We start from the raw sequence: 23,175 nt of genomic DNA on the forward strand, positions 1-23,175 counted from the left end.
AGATCATGACCTGAGCCGAAGGCAGACACTTAACCCACTGAGCCACCCAGGTGCCCCTAAAATTTTTTTATTTTTTTAAAGGTTTTATTTATTTTTGACAGGGAGAGAGACAGAGCACAAGTTGGGGAGGGTCAGAGAGAGAGGGAGACACAGAATTGGAAACAGGCTCCAGGCTCTGAACTGTCAGAACAGAGCCCAACGCAGGGCTCAAACTCATGAACTGTGTGATCATGACCTGAGCCGAAGTCAGATGCTTTACCAACTGAGCCATCCAGGTGCCCCCAAAACCTTTATTAACAAGGGGCGCCTGGGTGGCTCAGATGATTGACTGAGCGACTCTTGATATCATCTCAGGTCATGATCTCACAGTCCAGGACTATAGAGTCCTGTGTTGGGCTCTGAGCTGACAGCACAGAACCTGCTTAGGATTCTCTCTCCCTCTCTCTCAAAATAAATGATAAACTCAAAAAAAACAAAAACAAAACAAAACAAACACTTAGAAAAATACAGGGGCGCCTAGGTGGCTCAGTCAGTTAAGCCTCCGACTTCGGCTCAGGTCATGATCTCACGGTCCATGAGTTTGAGCCCCGCGTCGGGCTCTGTGCTGACGGCTCAGAGTCTGGAGCCTGTTTCGGATTCTGTGTCTCCCTCTCTCTCTGACCCTCCCCTGTTCATGCTCTGTCTCTGTCTCAAAAATAAATAAATGTTAAAAAAAAAAAAGAAAAAGAAAAATACAAAGTGGTAAACAAATGGCTTTCTTATCCCTGCTCTCTCAATACCCCCTGCCAAAAGCCTATTCTTCCCTCCAAAGGTAGCAGATGTAGGGGCGCCTGGGTGGCTCAGTCGGTTAAGTGTCTGACTTCGGCTCAGGTCATGATCTCGCAGTGTGTGGGTTCGGGCCCCGTGTCGGGCTCTGTGCTGACAGCTCAGAGCCTGGAGCCTGTTTCGGATTCTGTGTCTCCCTCTCTCTCTGCCCCTCCCCTGCTCATACTCTGTCTCTCTCTGTCTCTCAAAAATAAATAAATGTTAAAAACTGAAGAAGCAGGAAGAGTAAAAAAAAAAAAAAAAAAATTAAAAAAAATTAAAAAAAATTAAAAAAAACAAAGGTAGATGTATCTACTTATATCTAGATATATAATATGTACAGTACTTAGCACGTCTTCATGTATGTGTATTTTATATTTTTCAAAAATGAAAACATGATATAAATATGCTCCCACAACTTGTTTTTGTTTCTGTCATTTAATAATTTGACATCTTGGGGCACCTGGGTGGCTCAGTCATTTGACCATCTGACTCTGGATTTCGGCTCATGTCATGATCTCACAGTTCGTGGGTTCAAACCCCATGTCGGGCTCTGTGCTGACAGCTTGGAGCTTCCTTGGGATTCTCTCTCTCTGCCTCTCACCTGCTTGCACTCATGCGCACACTCTGTCTCTCTCAAGATAAATAAACTTAAAAAAATACATAATCATTGACATCTTTTTAGGTCAGCTCATGTAGCTCTACCTCATTCTTTATTTATTTTTAAGTTTTAGTGTTTATTTATTTTTGAAGAGCAGAGAGACAAAGCGTGAGCGGGGTGGGGCAGAGAGAGGGAGACACAGAATCCAAAGCAGACTCCAGGCTCTGAGCTGTCAGCATAGCACAGTTCAGGGCTCAAACTCATGAGTGGTAAGATCATGACCTGAGCTAAAGTCGGAAGTTTAACCGACTGTGCCACCCAGGCGTCCTCTTTACCTTATTCTTTTAAAAGGCAGCTAAGTACAATAAATAGTCCAATCACTGACTGAATATACCATAATTTATTTAAGCATTTTTACTTATGTATATTAAAACTGTTTCTAACTTTTCATAATTTCAAATAATGCTGCCATGAAAATTCTGCAAACCATTTTTACTCATATGTTTGCTTCTACCGGTTATAATATGTGTATCTCTTAAAGTACACTGTCAAATTACTCTCCAAAAAAGTTGTACCTATGGACATGCCCGTTGTATGACTTGAATTATCCAGTTATACCCTCTCCAGGACCACTCTGTTTTTTAACTTTTTTAATAAGAATTATGTTAAGAGGTGCTGTTCAAGAAGGTTTGGGATATTTGTCATAAGACTGAAGCCAAAGGAAGGTAGGAATAAATCCTTTTTACAGAACCATACTATAGGTAACCATATCCCAAAATCTACTTTCAGTATTGATTTTATCAGTCCCATGTTCTCTACCAGGGATTTAGTATTAAGGACTTGGGCTTTCTTTTTTTGTACCATAATGAGTTTTATGTATAATTAGACCCTATCTTCTTCCACATGATGTCTCAGTTGTCTTTTTGTCTCTCGGTATTCTTTATCAGGAGTGGGGAAGGTGAGGTCTACTTTGTTTAAACCTGGGCAGCCTTGGGGAGCCTGGGTGGCTCAGTCAGTTGAGCATCTGACTTTGGCTCAGGTCATGATCTTACAGTTGGTGAGTTTGAGCCCCACGTCGGGCTCTGGGCTGACAGCTCAGAGCCTGGAGCCTGCTTCAGATTCTGTGTGTGTGTCTCTCTCTCTCTGCTCCTCCTCCACATGCTGTCTCTGTCTCTCAAAAATAAAAGTTAAAAAAGTTTTTTTTTAATCTGGGTAGCCTAAAGCCAGGCCAGTTTTTCAACAGTCTATTGAGAAGAAATGGGGAAAGACTTTAATTGAAGCAATCAAGAAGATCCTTAGACAACAGCAGACCCTTCATTCCATCTCAGTCTTCCTATCTCTTTGATCTTAACCATTCTAGCTATCAGGGCATCTGGCTGGCCCAGTCTGTACAGCACACAACTCTTGATCTCAGGGTTGTGAGTTCAAGCCCCACACTAGGCGTGGAGCCTACTTAAAAAAAGAGTACAACACAGTGATTTGCATACATTATGAAATGCTCACCACAAAAGTGTTGTTATCAGGCGTCACTTAACCATTCTGGTTACAGACATGGGTATTTCAGAATGAGTTATGTAAAGCGTTAAAGTGTAGAGAAAAGGACCACTGTCAACATGATCTTAGGTACTTAGCCTGAAGATGATGAAAAACAGGAAGGTGCTAAGTATAATGTAGTTTATTATTCTGGCTTATTATAGAGATAACAATTTAATTTCCTCTTGATTTATGCTATAGATCTATATTTATAACTCCACTGGTTTTTTTTTTCAAAAAAACCAATATTTATTTTGAGAGGGGGAGAGACGATGAGAGTGAGAGAGGGGCAGAGAGAGGAAACAGAATCCCAAGCAGGCTCTGCATTGTCAATGCGGAGTCAGACACAGAGTTCGAACCTTGAACCCATCAACCATGAGCTCATGACTTGAGCTCAAAGCAAGAGTTGGATGCCCAACTGACTGAGCTACCCAGGCTCCCTGATGTTTTAATTTAAGTTAATGTTATGATATTTGGACAAGTAAATGCTTATTGTGAGCTCACCCCCCAACAAAAAAACACTGCTCTCACTAAAACCTAGAAGCCCATCCCATCAATCTTTATATTGGGTTTCTAAAGATAATTATCTTCATTGTCAAGTACGTAGAATAAATAGAAGTCAAAATTTACAAAATAATAGTAGATATTTGGATGGACTACATATGGAGTGGAAGAAGAGATTTAAGCCCTGACATAGATCACATTCATCTTACTAGGGAGCCAAATCAGGACTGGAAAGACCAAGCTCTTATATTTGTCTTCTCTCTTTCTTTCTTTTTAATGTACTGTAATGTTAAAATCCAGGTGAAAAGCTAACTCATTTGGGATCTTGATATTCAGAACCCCAGTCAGTACATTCTAACAATGGAATTAGGATTGTTGAGACACATGCTTCAGAGTCTCCTAGGTCTGCATTTGGCCTCCAGCCATGTCTGTCTATAGTGCTTTCTTTTGTGGAGAAAAGGTTACTAAAGTCTAACTAGGATCATTATCTATAAAGTTTCTCACCTATGCCCCCCTAGGCGTAATATTATATTTATACAAATTGCTCAGGGATTAGTGATGTGTTTGCAGAAACATGATCTTTCAATTATGAAACTCCACATAAAGGTACTATACAGTAGATGATAGGAAAAAGCAGGGGCATTTTAGCAATTCAAAAATGTTTGTTGCATTAAATAAACTTATTGTTTTAGGAATTGAGGTACATAAGTTGGGGGTATCTATATTTATTTGGGAGTGGTTAGTAATCTGTACTGAAGAAGATGGGAGATTTATATCCACAGTGTTGTGCAGCCATAATCACTAATTTCAGAACATTTCATCATTCCCAAAAGAAACCCTGTGCCCACTAGCAGTCACTCCCCATCATCCCTCACCACAGACCCTGGCAACTTCTAACTCCATGGATCTGTCTATCCTAGATATTTCATATAAGTGGAATTATACAGTATGTGGCCTTTATGTCTGTCTTCCATGGAGAAAAACTCCAACAAAAAAAAATGTAAACCATAAGACGGTGCAGCTAATTACCAAAGGATTAATTTCCCTGAATCTTAGTAAGTCTTTAAGTAAACTACTATAGTACAATGTAATGCCAGTATTTAAAACATTGAAGTATGTCTTAGTGTACTCAGTTTATAATAATAGTAAAGAATATAACCCATTTAGGGGCACCTGGGTGGCTCAGTTGGTTAAGCGGCCAATTTTGGCTCAGGTCAGGATCTTACGGTTTGTGAGTTCAGGCCCCGTGTTGGGCTCTGTGCTGACAGCTCAGAGCCTGGAGCCTGCTTCTGATTTTGTGCCTCCCTCTTTTTCTGCCCACTCCCCAACTCTGTCTCTCAAAACTGAATAAACGCTAAAAAAAATTTTTTTAAAAAAGAATATAACCCATTTAAAAATATTTTTCTTTAAGATGGTGCCATTATAATTTTGCTAAAATTTGAGGGATACTCAAGATATCTAGGATACATCTCCAACAGTTCTGAGTAGCTTAGCACGTATTGCTATTATTTCAACTATAGTCAACCTGCATGTATGAATGCATTGCTTCCATGGAAAAATCCATTCCAAGTTCAATTCAGTTATTTTTTCTTAGTATCTCCATTGTATAAAGTATTACATAAAGATTTAGAAGAATACAGTCCCCGCTTGCAAAGTAGTGAAGGAGTCAGACGTGCAAATCCTTAGAAATGCCAGGAATACTTTTCTTTATCAGCAACAGGGCAAGATTATTTTCCATCGTGAGCATGGATTGGGCTGGTTATGAGCTAGACTGTGGCAGCAGCTCAGACCAAGAAATAGATGTTCCAGTACAACTTGTTAACTTCCAACATTTGCAAAAGGGAATGTACCTTTCTTTCTTTAAAAAAAAATTTTTTTAAATTTATTCTTGAAGGAGAGAGAGAGAGAGAGAATGAGTGGGGGAGGAACAGAGAGAGAGAGAGACAGAGACAGAGACAGAGTTTGAAGCAGGCTCCAGGCTCTAAGCTGTCAGCACAGAGCCCGATGTGGGGCTCGAACTCACAAACTGTGAGATCATGACCTAAGCCAAAGTCAGACGCTTAACAGACTGAGCCACCCAGCCACCCCTAAAATGTACCTTTCTTTCTAAGTCACGATATTCAACATAAGTGAACAAAGAATGGGATGATTAAGTACCCAAATAATGGGCACTGAAAACAACTCCCCTAGTTTTTTCCTAGGTGATTCGTAGGTCAGATGCATGTAAATTAGGGGTTTTGTGTTTTATGTTGTGGGTGATCCCAAATGTAATTTCTAGAGAACTAACTAAAAATAAGGAGGGTAAAATTATAACTGTAATAGAAGGAAAGAGTTTAAAATCACTTTTACCTTTTTATCTTTAAAATAAAGGTCTGTAACTCTTCTTTACAGTACCTCAATATACGTAATATTTTGTTGCAAATACAAGTTACTTCATGGTCATATATGACTTTAGGAATAAGAAGTGGGGGCAAGGGATGGATCAGAATCACTTCAAAAAATCAGCACTGGGGGGGCGCCTGGGTGGCGCAGTCGGTTAAGCGTCCGACTTCAGCCAGGTCACGATCTCGCGGTCCGGGAGTTCGAGCCCCGCGTCAGGCTCTGGGCTGATGGCTCAGAGCCTGGAGCCTGCTTCCGATTCTGTGTCTCCCTCTCTCTCTGCCCCTCCCCCGTTCATGCTCTGTCTCTCTCTGTCCCAAAAATAAATAAACGTTGAAAAAAAAAATTTTTTTTTTTTAAATAAAAAAAAAAAAATCAGCACTGGGGTACCTGGGTGGCTCAGTAGGTTAAGTGTCCGACTTTGGCTCAGGTCACCTCATGGTTGGTGGGTTCCAGCCCTGCATCGGGCTCTGTGCTGACAGCTGGGAGACTGGAGCCTGCTTTGGATTCTGTGTCTCCCTCTCTCTGCCCACCCCCCTGCCCCCCACTCCCCGCTCATACTCTGTCTCTCTCTCAAAAATAAACATTTAGGGGCGCCTGGGTGGCGCAGTCGGTTAAGCGTCCGACTTCAGCCAGGTCACGATCTCGCAGTCCGGGAGTTCGAGCCCCGCGTCAGGCTCTGGGCTGATGGCTCAGAGCCTGGAGCCTGTTTCCGATTCTGTGTCTCCCTCTCTCTCTGCCCCTCCCACGTTCATGCTCTGTTTCTCTCTGTCCCCAAAATAAATAAAAACGTTGAAAAAAAAATTAAAAATAAATAAATAAATAAATAAATAAATAAACATTTAAAAAAGATGAGCACTATAATAAAATAAAATGTATTATCTCCTTCACATTCTATCTAAGAATAGGGCAAAAAAACCCCAAGTAAACAAAATCATATATAAGTACAAATCAGGAGAGAACTGTTACTAAACATTTAAAATTTTGATTCATATCTAGAAAACAGAGTTAAGATTAACAAAACAACCAATAAATTTACAAATTCAGATAATCAGATCCTATACATACATGAAAATTATCAACAAGTCTAAAAATTTTTAAAGAGACAATATGACACACACACAACCAAACTAAAATCAGCATTCAGACTTACCGTAATAGGAGTTCTTTGGGAAGTTTTTTATTGATTACAGCTTCATCACTATTTGAGAACATCTGCAAAAACAAAATCAGTTAGTGTTACTTAACATTTTATTATGTTCAACTCAAAGTTTAGAGGCAATCCTCTAAAGAGAGGGGTGGGTAAGTATAGTGGGTATAATAAGCTAAAGTCATATTTTCAGAGACTCTTTAGCCTGAAAAACATCTGAGACATTTAATTTGTTCCTTGTCTGTAGAAAAAATTAATAACAATCAGAGGGATGACATTATGTGGCAGTTATTATTTTAAGTGTTTTTCATGTATTAATGTACTGAATCTTCATATTATCCTTAATCTTCATTTTCCACACAAGGAAACCAAATTGCAAAAGGTCTCATTGCTTAAAATCACATTACTGTACAGTGACCATTTAAAAGTGCCATTAGGGGCGCCTGGGTGGCTTAGTCGGTTAAGCGTCCGACTTCAGCTCAGGTCACTATTTCGCGGTCCGTGAGTTCAAGCCCCGCATCGGGCTCTGGGCTGATGGCTCAGAGCCTGGAGCCTGCTTCGGATTCTGTGTCTCCCTCTCTCTCTGCCCCTCCCCCATTCATGCTCTGTCTCTCTCTGTCTCAAAAATAAATAAACGTTAAAAAAAAAAATTAAAAAAATAAAAAATAAAAGCGCCATTAAGAGGAGTGCCTGGGTAGCTCAGTCAGTTGGGTGTCCAACTTCGGCTCAGGTCATGATCTCGCAGTCTGTGGAGTTCGAACCCCGTGTCAGGCTCTGTGCTGACAGCTCAGAACCTGGAGTCTGCTTCGGATTCTGTGTTTCCCTCTCTCTCTGCCCCTCCCCTGTTCAGACTCTGTCTCTCAGTCTCAAAAATAAGTTAAAAAAACAACCAAAAAAACAACAAACCATTAAAAAATAAAATAAAAATGCCTTGCTACCAATCCAAAGTTTAATTTCCTTATGTTTCTCTTCTCTACAGGATTGTTTCAAATTTCTAGCTTGATATACAAGTCTCCTTCATGACCAAACCCCACTATCCACGTAACAGTTCATTCATTAGATTTATTGAGTTCCTACCATGTATCGGGCTCTGTGCTGATAAGGTAATTCTCCAAATCTAAGTCACATTTACTTGTTTAAGCAGATGATCAGAAACTGGGATAGGGAACATTCTCTTCTGAGTTTTATGTAACATGCAGAAAATCGGTAATGCTTCATAACCACATGCAATTTTGATGCACACAACTGATCATTTAACAAATTAATCAAATAACCCACAATGGATACTTTTTAAAAAATGTTTTATTTATTTTTGAGAGAGAGAGAGAGAGAGAGCAAGCGAGGAAGGGGCAAAGAGAGGGAGACAGAAAAGCCAAAGCAGTGAGCTAGATGCAGGGCTCGAACTCACGAACTGCAAGATCACGACCTGAACCAAAGTCAGATGCTCAACCAATTGAGCTATCCAGGCGCCGTCCACAATGGGTACTTTTTTTTTTTTTTTTATGAAATTTATTGACAAATTGGTTTCCATACAACACCCAGTGCTCATCCCAAAAGGTGCCCTCCTCAATACCCATCACCCACCCTCTCCTCCCTCCCACCCCCCATCAACCCTCAGTTTGTTCTCAGTTTTTAACAGTCTCTTATGCTTTGGCTCTCTCCCATTCTAACCTCCTTTTTTTTTTTTTCCTTCCCCTCCCCCATGGGTTCCTGTTAAGTTTCTCAGGATCCACATAAGAGTGAAACCATATGGTATCTGTCTTTCTCTGTATGGCTTATTTCACTTAGCATCACACTCTCCAGTTCCATCCACATTGCTACAAAAGGCCATATTTCATTTTTTCTCACACAATGGGTACTTTTAAACAGAGCCACCATTTCTTCCACAAAGGAGATCAAGACTGTAAGCTTGTGCAGTAAGCCACATAAAAAACCAAACACCTATACTCAATAAAAAGCAGAGTAAAAACAGCAAACACATGTCACTGAGGCTGAAATATGTACAGTCCCTGCTATTAAGTATTACACAGATGTCTCCTGACTTCAGGCAATGAACATCTACTGAACACCCTGTCAAATCAGGCACTTTTCAGCGCAACGAGATCCAAGGAAAAGGAGACGTTATCTCTGTAATTCAGGAGCTCTGGCTCTACAACGAACACAGAAATAAGTAAATACTTTATTAATTATTAGAGATAAATGACAAGAGGTATCTGAGAGCAAGGGAAAAAATAACTAATTCTGCCCACAGAGGACATCTAAACTGGGTCTTAAAGGAAGGCCAGAAGTTAATTAGGAAAAAGGGGGAGATAAGATGTATGAAAGCATGAAGGCCTTAGCATTTCATGATTCAAAGTAGAAAAAGTAATGGAAGGGAAGTAAAGAGGTAGGGTAAAGTAGTGGAAAGAATCCCAGACATCCAGAGTAATTACAATAAATATTTTCTGGTAACTCTAACAACCTATCTTCTAGCTAAATAAATGGAAAGCTCCATGAGGGTAGGGGCCATGGCTTTCACATTTGCTCATGATATTTCCAGGATTGAGCACAGAGCCTGATACATGGTAGGAACTCAATAAATCTAATGAATGAACTGTTACGTGGATAGTGGGGTTTGGTCATGAAGGAAACTTGTATATCAAGCTAGAAATTTGAAACAATCCTGTACAGAAGAGAAACGTAAGGAAATTAAACTTTGGATTGATAGCAAGGACATAAACTAATAATATATTGAAATTATAGTTCAAATAAAAGATGATGAAGGTGTCTGTGATATTACAGGGCTGGTGGAAATTAAAAAAAAAAAGACACCGGAGAAAAGAAGGATTTTTGAAGAAGCAAAAAGACTTGGTGATGGAAAGTTGGACTATCAAGTTTCAGTGTAACAGATAATCTTATAATAAGAGCAATGCTATTAACTGACAATAACATGTTTTAGGAAATTATCTGACATCAAAGAATAATCTACTTCCTCATAATTTCTACCCATTAGTGGAAGCTATTAAAAAATCATCTTTCTTCTATAAGGCAATCTTTCAAATGAAGCCATCATATTCCCTCCTAAACAAGTTTAAGTTCTTCTCAAATGATACAACTTCTAAAACGCTATGTCATTATGATCATTCCTCTCTGGGTACTTTCATAGAGAAGAATGCATGAAGGAGTTATAATGCATTTAAAAACTGGAATAATCAAGGGTTGATGACATAAATAACAATGTCATGCAAAGAAAGCTAAAGTATAAATGGAGACCTGGGAGCCTTTTCAGAGTAAGCACACAACATATATCTTAAGCTTAAGATCTTTGGGGAAAAAAAGCTTTTAAGTACAAAACAGACTCACTAAACACCCAATCTACTATACTCTGCCCAACTCAAATCCACAAAAAGACAAACATTTATATATTAAAAATGCTAAACTCTTTATCTTGTGTACTCTAAGTGTTTATTAAATGCTACATATCTCACTTAGTAAAGCATTTTGCTCTCTTGAATATACACAATAAAATTGACTAAAAAAACCCCATACACCTGCCATATGTTATTCACAGGACTTCTAGAACTCTAGATATAAAAAGGAACAAAAAATCACACCCAGCAGTAATTTCTTTCCTTGCATCAGTTTATATAGACTGAATGGTGTTGTCTCTGTGGGAGCATGAAGGTAAGCAAAGGGAAAAAAGAATACAGTGTCCTGGGAGGATTTGGGAAACACCAGGCTTAGAGGACATCTGTCCAGATTTACATATTCCTCCTCTTCCTTCTGTACATATATATTCTACCTCAAGTTTGCAAGAAAGGATAAAATCAGTGGTTCACAACCTGTGGTCATCTGACCAGTAGCATCAACATCAACTGGGACTTTGTTAGAAAGGTAAATTCTTGCGCTTTACCCCAAACCTATAGTAACAGAAATGGGGTGAAGAGGAGATGGAGAAAAATAAGGGTAGCTGTATTTTTTATTATAATTTTTTTAAGTTTATTTATTTTGAGAGAGAGAGAGAGAGAGAGAGCATGAACAGGGGAGGGGCAGAGAGAGGGAGAGAGGATCCCATGCATGCTCCAGGCTCAGAGCTGTTAGCACAAACTCATGAACCATAAGATCATGACCTGAGCATAAACCAAGAGTTAGAGGCTTAACTGACTGAGCCATCCAGCCGCCCCAGGGCAATTCATATTTTAGAAGCCCTTCAGGTGACACCAATGCTTCCTAAAGTATGAGAACCAATGGACCAGATGAAGCAGATTGCTGATCTCAGGACTTAAGAAATTACAGCTCTATAAGATCTATATAACACAATCAGGATATTTTATTATTTGAAGTGACACAGCAGGAGCTTAAAAAATAATCCTAGAGGTAAACATAATAATTTTAGATGTTTTCTAGGAAACCCAAATGCCTTTTCCTCCAGTTCATGGCACTGCTGGTAAAATGTTTCATACAAATGACAGAATATATGTTTTAGATATTTTACTATTAGCTGAATCTAAACTTAAGGTTTCTCATGTAAAATATAAAGGTTGTCAAAACAAGTTAGATCCAGGGCATATAATGAATTACAACAAATTTGTGAAGAATTTTAGATATAATTGTTGTAGGGGAAGTGACTGATCAAATGTTTGACACTCTTAGGTAATCTGGTTTTTAACATGGGAATATAGCATTATGTATTTTTAACAAGGGAATGTATCATTATGGATTTTTTCTAATCTATCCGCAAACAATTACAAGGATGTGGTCATGGGGAAAACATGAAAACAACTAGTTTGTTCTCTATTAATTGTTTTAAGGTAGAACATCATCCCCTGAACAAACAGACACTGCAAAAGCATTTATCTAGACATAGGACATTCTTAAATATTCAGGTTTTAAAAAATCTAAGTGACATGGTTTGTCATACACTGGCATTTATTGTTGCTGTGTATGAAGCTATAATTGTTTTTTTATAAATTATATAGTTGAGAAATATAATGGCAGATAGGTTTAACAAAGTAAATAGTAAAGAAACTACTTGCTCAACAGTGACCCCTGCTGACTAAATTAGAGTATGGTTACCATCTCCAAAAAAGGAAATCTAAAAGATCTGATTCAGCTTTATAGAAGGAATACAAAATTTAATGACTATTTTGGTAGAGAATATTACTTATCCATTCTCTTCTTTTAGAGTAACAGAATTCCCAATTTTTAGCTAGTACATGGCTATATGGAAAGAAGATTTTATTTCCCTTGCAGCTAGATAAAGCCAGCTTACTAAGTTCTGGCCAATGGGTAGGAAGAAAAAGTGATGGGTGCAATTTCAGGAATGTCCTTAAAAGAGAGAAGGTATGCCCCTTCTTACTCCTTCTTTAATTTTGCTGCTTGGAATCTGGTTATGATGACCGAACTCCATTTTGTATCACGAAGTTGAAGGCCACAATTTTAAAGATAAGCAAAAAATTAGAAAAAGTCTGTAAATGACTTACAGAGACACCATGCCTCTGGACTTTATATGACAGAAAAATAAAATTTTATCATATTTAGGCCACTTTTAATTTGGGTCTCTGATACATGCACCTAAATTTACTTATTTTAGATTTTAATTTTTTTTATTACATTTATTTATTTTTGAGAGATAGAGACTGAATGCGAGCGGGGAGAGGCAGAGAGGGGAGATACAGAATCTAAAGCAGGATCCAGGCTCTGAGCAAGCTGTCAGCACAGAGCCGGACACGGGGCTCAAACCTACCAACCGTAGATCATGACCTGAGCTGAAGCTGGACACTCAACCGACTGAGCCACCCAGGCGCCTCTACTTGCTTTAGATTTTAAAAGGCATCTTTTGGGGTGCCTGGGTGGCTCAGTTGGTTAAGTGTCCGATTCTTGATCTCATCTCAGGTCCTGATCTCAGGGTTATGAGTTCAAGCCCCATGCTGGGCTCTGTGCTGGGCATGAAGCCTACTAACTACAAACAAACAAACAAACAAACAAACAAAGTGACATCTCTTGTTTTGCAAGATGAAGAGTCCTAGAGATTAATTACACAAACACTGTTGAGTGTATTGTACACTTAAAAATGATTAAGATGGCAAATTTTAAGTTATATGTATTTTTCCAATTAAAAAAATTAAAGTTTTTTTTAAATAAAAATTTAACATTTCTGAATTTAGGACAATTAAAATTATTTCATTTTTAGAAATTTTTAATGTTTATTTTCTTTTAAGAGACAGAGAACGAGAAGGGGAGGGGCAGAGAGAGAGGGAAACACAGAATCTGAAGCAGGCTCCAGGCTCTGAACTGTCAGCACAGAGCCCGATGTGGGGCTCAAACCAATGAACCATGAGATCATGACCTGAGCCAAACTCAGGCGCTCAACTGACTGAGCCACCCAGACACCCCTAATTTTTGATTTACAATTAAATCAAAAGCATCTTTTGTGCTTTATAAAATAATGTTACATTTTTTTTTCAACGTTTATTTATTTTTCGGACAGAGAGAGACAGAGCATGAACGGGGGAGGGGCAGAGAGAGAGGGAGACACAGAGTCGGAAACAGGCTCCAGGCTCTGAGCCATCAGCCCAGAGCCTGATGCGGGGCTCGAACTCCCGGACCGCGAGATCGTGACCTGGCTGAAGTCGGACGCTTAACCGAATGCGCCACCCAGGCGCCCCAATGTTACATTTTTTAATCCAGAGCAAGTTTTAACTAAATATAGTAAAGTATAACCAATGGAGGAAAACAAATAAAATAGAACTTAAGGACCATTTGCTTCTCTTCAAGCAGGCTCTGTGCTGTTGTTTATACTATTTTCTCTAAAGCACTTGTGCAACCAAACTTGCCTATTCTATCAGCAGAAACAGACTGACATCCACTGGACATGCATAGGCCATGAAGCCTTTCCCAATCTCCCTAACAGGATCTAACTGTTTCTTCCCCTACAAAACCACAAAGCACTCCAAAGTTCAGAACACCAGTTCTGAGCTAATGTAGCACTCCTTATATCAGACTATAAAATCTGAGAGGAAAGGGGCCTTTCCTCTACATAGGGGCCACTGTATAGTCAGCAACCAACACACAGTGCCTAGAAACAGGTGAACCAGTGAATGTTATACTGTAGGGATCTGTTAATACTCCTCTGACTATAAATTCCCAGCAGGTTTCCATGATTTTATCACTTTGTATCTTTATGGTAGAGTGCCTTGCCCCCAATTTTTTAAGTAAAAATATTTAATAAATTGAATGTGACCCGAAACTTGGTAATTAAAACACATATGACATCAGCACAGTAACAAACTGATAATCATTACAACAAACGACTTAACAACTGAAATATCTGGGGAAAAAACAAAATATCTGAAGAAACAAAAGTTTGGAGACTCGGCTTATGGCCCATTTATTTCAAGGAATATGAGCTACATTAAATTTCTTGTTTAAAAAAAGTTGTTAATTACTGTTTTCACGATTATGCAATTTTATATGTATATAGTATTTATTAACAGCTTTAAATAATTCACATACCATAAAATTCACTGGTTTTAAGTGTACATTCAATAATTTTTAGTAAATCTGTAAAGCTGTGCAACGATCACATTTTCTATGAATTTCCATCATCCCCCCAAATATCCCTCATGCTTATTTGCAATCCATTCATTTGCTGATATCCAACCTCAAGCAACCACTAATTAGCTGTCTCTTTAGATTTTCCTTTTCTGGACATTCAAAAACAATGGAAACAAAAAACATCTCACTTTTGCATCTGGCTTCCTTTATTCTGCATTTCTGAAGCTCATCCATGTTGTAGCATGCACCAATAGTTCATTCCAGTATAAAAATACTGTTGAATACTACTTCAGTTTGTGAAATGCCATATTTTGTTTATCCATTTCAGCTGACAAACATCAAGATTGCTATAAATTTAATATATTTTTTTAAAAAGTTTATTTATTTTGATAAAGAGAGTGCAAGTGGGGAAGGGGCAGAGAGAGAGAGAGAGAGAGAGAGAGAGAGAGAGAGAAGGAAGGAGAGAGAGAAAATCCCAAGCAGGCTCTGCACCACCAGTGCAGAGTTCCATGTGGGGCTAGAACTCACAAACCAGGAGATCCTGACCCAAGCTGAAGTGGGACGCTTAAATGACTGAGCCATCACTCAGGTACCCCTGCTACAATTTTTTTTTTTAATGATCATGAATAATGCTTCTATGATTATTCTAAGTCTTTGGGTTGATATATGTTTTAATTTCTTATGTATAGAATCTAAGATGGAGAACTGCTGGGTTGTAGTCTATGTTGTTTGTTTAAAACAAAATTTTTTTAACATTTATTTATTTTCAAGAGACTGAGCATGGGAGGGGGAGGAGCAGAAAGAGAAAGAGACACAGAATCTGAAGCAGGATCCAGGCTCTGAGCTGTCAGCACAAAGCCTAATGCAGGGCTTGAACCCACCAACTGTGAGATCATGACCTGAGCCAAAGTCAGATGCTTAACCGACTGAGCTACTCAGCAGTGCCCCAAGTTTAAACTTAAAAAATTTTTAAGACCTGATTTTGAGAGCATGAGCGAGTAGGGGAGGGACAGAAGGGGAGAGGAAAGAGAGAGAGAGAGAGAGAAAGGGAGAGAGAGGGAGGGAGGGTGGGTGGGGGGAGAAAAAATCTCAAGTAGGCTCCACGCTCAGTGTGGAGTCTGATGCAGGGCTCTATCCCAAGACCCTGGGATCATGACCTGAGCAAAAATTAAGAGTCTAATGCTCAAATGACTGAGCCACCCAGGTGCCCCTTAAGATTTCCCCCCCCTCCCCCACTAAAGCTCTCTTTCTCAAAAATAAACTAAAAAAAAAAAAAAAAAAAAAGACATTTTTTTAAAGTAATCTCTAAACCCAACATGGGGCTCACTCACAACCCCGAGATCAAGAGTCACATGCTCACCAACTGAGCCAGCCAAGTGCCTCAGTTTATTTTAAACTTTTAAAGAAATGGGGGCGCCTGGGTGGCTCAGTCAGTTAAGCATCTGACTTCAGCTCAGGTCACTCACGATCTCGCAGTCCGTGAGTTCGAGCCCCACGTCAGGTTCTGTGCTGACTGCTCAGAGCCTGGAGCCTGTTTCAGATTCTGTGTCTCCCTCTCTCTCTGACCCTCCCCCACTCATGCTCTGTCTCTCTCTGTCTCAAAAATAAATAAACGTTAAAAAATTTTTTTTTAAATAAAAAAAAAAGAAATGGGTGATGGGCATTGAGGAGGGCACTTGCTGGGATGAATATAGGGTGTTGTATGTAAGTGATGAATCACGGGAATCTACCCTCCAAAACCAAGAGCACACTCGTATACACTGTATGTTAGCCAGCCTGACAATAAATTATATTTAAAAAAAAACTTTTAAAGAAAGCGATAAATTATTTTCCAAAGTGGCTACACCATTTTACCTTCTCATCAGTAATGTATGAGGGTTCCAGTGTGTCCACATTTTTTTTTGTTTTTTGTTTTTTGTCAATATATGAAATTTATTGTCAAATTGGTTTCCATACAACACCCAGTGCCCATCCCAAAAGGTGCCCTCCTCAATACCCATCACCCAGTGTGTCCATATTTTTGCTATCACTTGTTCTTATCTATCTTTTAAACTTTAGCCAGTTGGTATATCAAGGTTTCAATTTGCTTTTCCCTAACTACTAATGCATCTTTTCATGTTAGCCAAATGACTTCTTTGGTGAAATATGTATTCAAATCATTTGATTGATATATATATTTATTAAAGCTTATTTATTTATTTTAGCAATCTCTACACCCAACGTTAGGCTTGAACTCACAACCCCAAGATCAAGAGTCACATGCTCTTCAGATTGAGCCAGCCAGGCACCCCAAGTGTTCTTTATATATTTAAGGATTCTGTATATATAATGGGCCTATATATATATATATATATATATATATATATATATATACATACAGACCCTTTACCGACTCTATGGTCTGCAAATATTTTCTCCCATTCTGTGGGTTGTGTTTTCTATTTCTTGATGGTATCTTCTGAAGGACAAATGTTTCTAATTTTGATAAAGTCCAATTTACCTTTTTTTTTTTTTAATTTTTTTTTTCAATGTTTATTTATTTTTGGGACAGAGAGAGACAGAGCATGAACGGGGGAGGGGCAGAGAGAGAGGGAGACACAGAATCGGAAACAGGCTCCAGGCTCTGAGCCATCAGCCCAGAGCCCGACGCGGGGCTCGAACTCACGGACCGCGAGATCGTGACCTGGCTGAAGTCGGACGCTTAACCGACTGCGCCACCCAGGCGCCCCCAATTTACCTTTTTTTAATGGATCATGCTTTTTTTGATGTCACATATAAGAATTCCCTACTTTTTGAAAGTCTGTTATGTGACTTTGCTTTTATGAAAGACCTACATTTGTAGCTGTTTTTAACTAAAAAACTGGTATCATCTTTTTTTTTTTTTTCAACGTTTATTTATTTTTGGGACAGAGAGAGACAGAGCATGAACGGGGGAGGGGCAGAGAGAGAGGGAGACACAGAGTCGGAAACAGGCTCCAGGCTCTGAGCCATCAGCCCAGAGCCTGACGCGGGGCTCGAACTCCCGGACCGCGAGATCGTGACCTGGCTGAAGTCGGATGCTTAACCGACTGCGCCACCCAGGTGCCCCCTGATATCATCTCTTAACTGATAACCAAGATAACTGAAGAGGACTTTCGCTTTTATGAAAAAAGTCAAAAAGTGAAAAGAGTGTTCAGCGTTTGTTTTACGTGAGCCATTACATAGATAGTGTGCGCCTAGAGCAGTGAGAGTGGTGCTGCCAAGCTCCTTCCCCAAGAACTGCAGTCAGCATCTCAGTGTCAAGGTGCTACAACTTTGACCTGTGTCTGTGAGCCTCTGTGCTCTATCTAGATTTATTTTGTGCATCTATTAGAAAGATGTATCCTAAGACATCAGAAAAACTGAAGAGATTTTTTTGGGGGGCGGGGGTCTAGGAACACTCAATAAATTTCCCATATAGATTAATAATAATTGCTTCTTCACTTTGCACCATTTCAGTTTACAAAAGATTTCACAGGAACACTCTACTTTCAGATGGCAGAGGAAAACTGTATATGAACTCTGCCTAACCAAAGGTCATAAATATTATCTGCCATGTTTTTTTCTAGAAGTTTTATAATTTTAGTTCTTACATTTAAGTGTATGATCCATTTTGAGTTATTTCTGGTATACAGTTGGAGGCGCAGTTGTATATCTTTTATCATGAAGATATCCAATTGTTTCAATACCATTTGTTTAAAACACTATTCTTTTCCCATTAAATTGCCTTTATTGAAAATCAACTGACCACAAATGTAAGCATTTATTTTTGGATTCTCTATACTGTTACATTAATCTATAGGTATATCTTTATGCAATAACTCACTGGCTTGATTAACATAGCTTTATATCACTTTGAAATCAGAAGTGTAACTCCTCTTATTGTGTTCTTCATTTTGCATTTCCATAAAAATTTTAGAACCAGCTTGCCAATTTCTGCAAAAAAGCCTGCTGGGATTTTGATAGAGACTACACTGATTCTACGGATCAATTTGGAGAAAACTGCCATCTTAACAATACTGAGTCTTCTTTTTTTTTTTTTTAATTTTTTTAAATGTTTATTTATTTTTGAGACAGAGAGAGACAGAGCATGAAGGGGGGAGGGGCAGAGAGAGAGGGAGACACAGAATCGGAAGCAGGCTCCAGGCTCCGAGCCATCGGCCCAGAGCCTGACGGGGGGCTCGAACTCACGGACCGCGAGATCCGTGACCTGAGTCGAAGTCAGACGCTTAACCGACTGAGCCACCCAGGCGCCCCAGTACTGAGTCGTCTAAACTGTGAACTTGGAATGTCTTTTTTTTTTTTAACGTCTTCTTTAGTTTTTCTTGGCAATGTTTTATAATTTTCAGTGTCAGCGCACCTGGCTGGCTCAGTTGGTAGAGCATGGAACTCCTGATGTCAGGGTCATGAGTTCAAGCCCCATGCTGGGTTTGCAGCCTACTTAATTATAATTTTCAGTGTATTAAGTCTTTTGTTACATTTATTGCCAAGTATTTTACACTTCTTGATGCTACTGTGAATCAAATTGTATTTTTTTTATGTTTATTCATTTTTGAGAGACAGAGCATGAGTAGGGAAGGGGCAGAGAGAGAGACACAGAATCTGAAGCAGGCTCCAGGCTCTGAGCTGTCAGCACAGAGCCCGACATGGGGCTTAAACTCACGAACTGTGAGATCATGACCTGAGCCGAAGTCGGACGCTCAACCAACTAAGCCACCCAGGCACCCCCAAACTGGGGGTTCATTCTAGGATTAAGGCTAGTATGTAGTACATCTTCTATTCATTTATGTTCAACCTATCTGTGGCTTTGAATCTAAAGTGTGCCTCTTCTACACAGCATAAAGTTCAATCTTTTTTTTTTTAAATCCAGTCTGACAATCTATGCCTTTTAAGTATGTAACTCATTCACATTTAATGTAATTATTTGATTTAGTTGGATATGTCTCTCATTTTGCTATTTGTTTTCTATATGTCTCATGTCTTTTGTTCTTCTGTTTCTCTTTTACTGTTTTCTTTTAAGTAGGTATTTTCTAGAGTATCATTGTAATTTTTTTGTTGTTTAGAAAAAGTATCTTATCACAATTTTAGATTATTACTTATTTAATTCTGGCAAAATATAGGAACTTTGTTCCAACAGAAATCCATTTCATCCCTCCTCCTTTTTGCTATTATCATATGTTACATACTTATCTTAAAATCCCAATAACACAGTTTTATAATTATTGTCTTACACAACGGTCTTTTAATTCAGTTGAACTAATATAAGAGAAAAAACTATTTATAATCTTCTATATTTATTCCTGTAATTAACTTTTACAGTGCTTTTCCTTCAAGTTACCATCTGGAATCATATCTTTTCAGCTTGAAGGACTTGCTTTAGTATTTCATGTAAAGCAGTATTTCATGTCTGTTAACAACAAATTCTCGTGTTTGCTATTCTGAGAATGTCTTTATTTTGCCTGTATTTTTCAATAATAGCTCTGCTGGATATAGAATTCACTTAAATTATTTTTGAAAGGAAATTCACATAGATTACACAATTCAATGCCATTTAGTGTTTACAATGCTGTGCAACTGCCATGTCTCTCTAATTTCAAAGTTTTCATTCCCCCAGAACACCCAGTCTTCATTAAGTAATCAATCCCAAGGCCTACCACCCCATATCCTCCCACTCCCAGGACCTAGCCAACTACTATTCTATCACTATAGATTTCCTTACTCTATTTTTTTTAAGTGTTTATTTTTGAGATAGAGGCAGAGCATGAGCAGGGGAGGGGCAAAGAGAAAGGGAAACACAGAATCTGAAGCAGACTCCAGGCTCTGAGCTGTCAGCACAGAGCCTGATGCAGAGCTCAAACTCACGAACTGTGAGATCATGACCTGAAGTCGGAAGCTTATCCAACTGAGCCACCCAGGTGCCCCCAGATTTCCCTATTCTAGATATTTCACATAAATGGAATCATTCAGCATGTGATCTTTTATATCTGGCTTATTTCATTTTTATAACATTTTTGATGTTTATCCATATAGTACTATATCTCAGTGATCCATTCCATTTTATGGCTGAGCAATATTCCATTGTATGGATATACCAAATGTTGCTTATTCATTCACCTGTCAATGCAGTTAGATTGTTTCAACCTTTTGGCCTTTGTGAATACTGCTGCTGTGAACTTGTGCACTTGTGCACAAGTACTTTTATGAGTATTTGCTTTCAACTACTTTGGTATCTACCTAGGAGTTAAATTTCTAGATTGTAAAGGAACTGCCAAACTGTTTTTCACAGTAACTGCACCAATTTACATTGCCACCGACAAGGTAAAAAGTTTTAAATTTCTCCACATCGGGGGCACCTGGCTGGCTAGTCAGTGAGAGCATGCAACTCTTGATCTCGAGGTCATGAGTTCGAGTCCGTTGGGCAGAGTTTACTTAAAAGAAAAAAAAAAACAAATTTCTCCACATTCTAGCCAATACTTCTTATTTTCCTATTTTTTTCTACTTTTAATTATACCCATCCTAGTGGATATAACGTGGTATTTTGTTATGGTCTTGCTTTGCCTGTCCCTAATGACAAATGATGTTGAGCATATTTTCATGCGTTTGTTGGCCCGTTGTATATCTCTTTGAGGAAATGTCTACTCAAGTCCTTGAGTAAAACTGGGTTGTTTTGTTTTAACTGATTTGTAAGTTTTTTTTTTTTAATATTCTGGATATAAGACCCTTATCAGATATATGATTTACAAATAATTTCTCCCATTCTTTAGGTTGTTTTTTTCATTTTCTTGATTTGTGAATCTACAATTCTTAATTGGCAAATTTTACTTTCTACACTTTAATGGTTATCCAAGAGCTTTCTGGCTTCTGTTGTTTCTGGTGAAAAAGTCAGCTGTCAATCATATTGCTGTTCCCTTATATATCATGAAGTCTTTTTGTCTTGCTTTCCGTATTTTTTTTGTATTTGGATTTAAACAATTCAATAAGAACGTACCCAGGTGTAGACCGCTTTGTGTTAATCCTACTCACTCATATTTTTGTATGCATAGATATATGGTTTTCATCAAATTTGGAAAATTTCAGCTATTATTTCTTCAAATATTTTTTTCTCTTTCTCCCACCTCGATCTGAGACTTTACTGTATGTATTGTTGGCACAGCTGATGTCTCACAGATTTGAGTTCTGCTCATTTTGTTTCATTCTTTTCTTCAAATTGGATAATTTCTATTGTTCTGTCTTCAAGTTCATGGATTCTCTCTCTCTCTGTGTGACCTCCAATTTGATTTTTTGAGTTCCTCCTTTGGTAACCTTTTCAGTTGTTCTACTTTTCAACTTCAGAATTTCCATTTGATTCTTTTTTTTTTATATAATTTCTATTTCTTTATTGACATTCTCTAAGCCACTGTCATCATATTCCTCTTAAATTATTTAAATCTGATTTCCTTTAGTCATTAAACGTGTTTATATCAGCTGCTTTCAAAGTGGTAATTCATCTTTTAGCTGCATATGATAAAGGATGGTAAGAAATACACTAAAGAGGGAACTGTAGAGCTTGCAAAAAAAAAATTAGTAGAAGAAATATAGCGGGCCTAGAACTTGGCACACTGGAAAATAAAACTATTCTTTATCTGTCTCTCAAGCCCTAAGATTCTCAAAATAAGAACTACCCACAGGATAAATATCAGATCAAAGATGTGACTACAAGCTCCTTTTAAAAACCTCAGAAAATTTTATAAAAATATTATTTTTTTTTACCTTGAGAGAGGCTGAGACAGTGCGAGTGGGGGAGGGGCAGAAAGAGAGAGAGAGAGAGAGACAGACAGACAGACAGAATCCCAAGCAGGGTCCATGCTGCCAGTGCAGAGCCCAATGCAGGGCTCGAACTCACAAAACCATGAGATCATGACCTGAGCTGAAACCAAGACACTTAACCGACTGAGCCACCCAGGTGCCCCAAACTTCAGAAAATTTTAAAGCCGTGACTACTTGACTCTCTCAACTAGACAAAAAGTCCTCTAAGAAGCTTAAGGGAATTATGCTACAACAGCCTGACACAACCAAAGTAGAGAAAGGCCTGTCTTAAAAAATGAGTTCTAATGTTGTAGCTTTGGGGGACATAGTAGAACACAAATCAGATTCATAGAAAATCCTAGAAATTAAAAATTTTTTTTAATGTTTATTTATTTTTGAAGGAAGAAGAGACAGAGCGTGAGAGGGGGAGGAGCAGAGAAAGAGGGAGACACAGAATCTGAAGCAGGCTCCAGGCTTTGAGCTGTCAGCACAGAGCCCGAGGCGGGGCTCGAGCCCACAAACCGTGAGATCATGACCTGAGCTGAAGTTGGGTTCTCAACTGACTGAGCCACCCAGGCGACCCTGAAAATCCTACAAATTTTAAAGGAAGATGTACCAGCTGGATTAAAAGGGACAGAGACTATTCAAAATGAAAAGAGGACTGTGGGATTCCAATTTTCTATAGGAAGGAAGTATGCTGAGAAAGCTATTCAGCTTCATAAGACATTTCTTATGTAGAAGGAGAGACTTCTTAGAAAGCAGCATTAAGAGTCCAGAATGTGGTACCAAGAACCACAGAGAACAATGGATTAGGGAACCATTCTCATGAAGTTCCCTAGTCACATTTCCCAGTCAAGGCACATTT

The 23,175-nt window shown here is 38.7% G+C and overlaps 1 protein-coding gene across 2 annotated transcripts in view; it reads right to left on the reverse strand.

Annotated features, from left to right (window-relative positions):
* Positions 1-23,175, reverse strand: part of FBXL20 (F-box and leucine rich repeat protein 20) — a 105,494-nt gene that overhangs the window by 39,500 nt on the left and 42,819 nt on the right. For both annotated transcript variants that reach the window (XM_043584292.1, XM_043584293.1), the window contains exon 2: positions 6,975-7,036. In XM_043584292.1, the coding sequence (XP_043440227.1) occupies positions 6,975-7,036 (62 nt within the window). The remainder of the gene's footprint in view (positions 1-6,974; positions 7,037-23,175) is intronic.

Source organism: Prionailurus bengalensis, chromosome E1 (genome assembly GCF_016509475.1).
Source record: "Prionailurus bengalensis isolate Pbe53 chromosome E1, Fcat_Pben_1.1_paternal_pri, whole genome shotgun sequence".
Taxonomy (NCBI): Eukaryota; Metazoa; Chordata; class Mammalia; order Carnivora; family Felidae; genus Prionailurus; species Prionailurus bengalensis.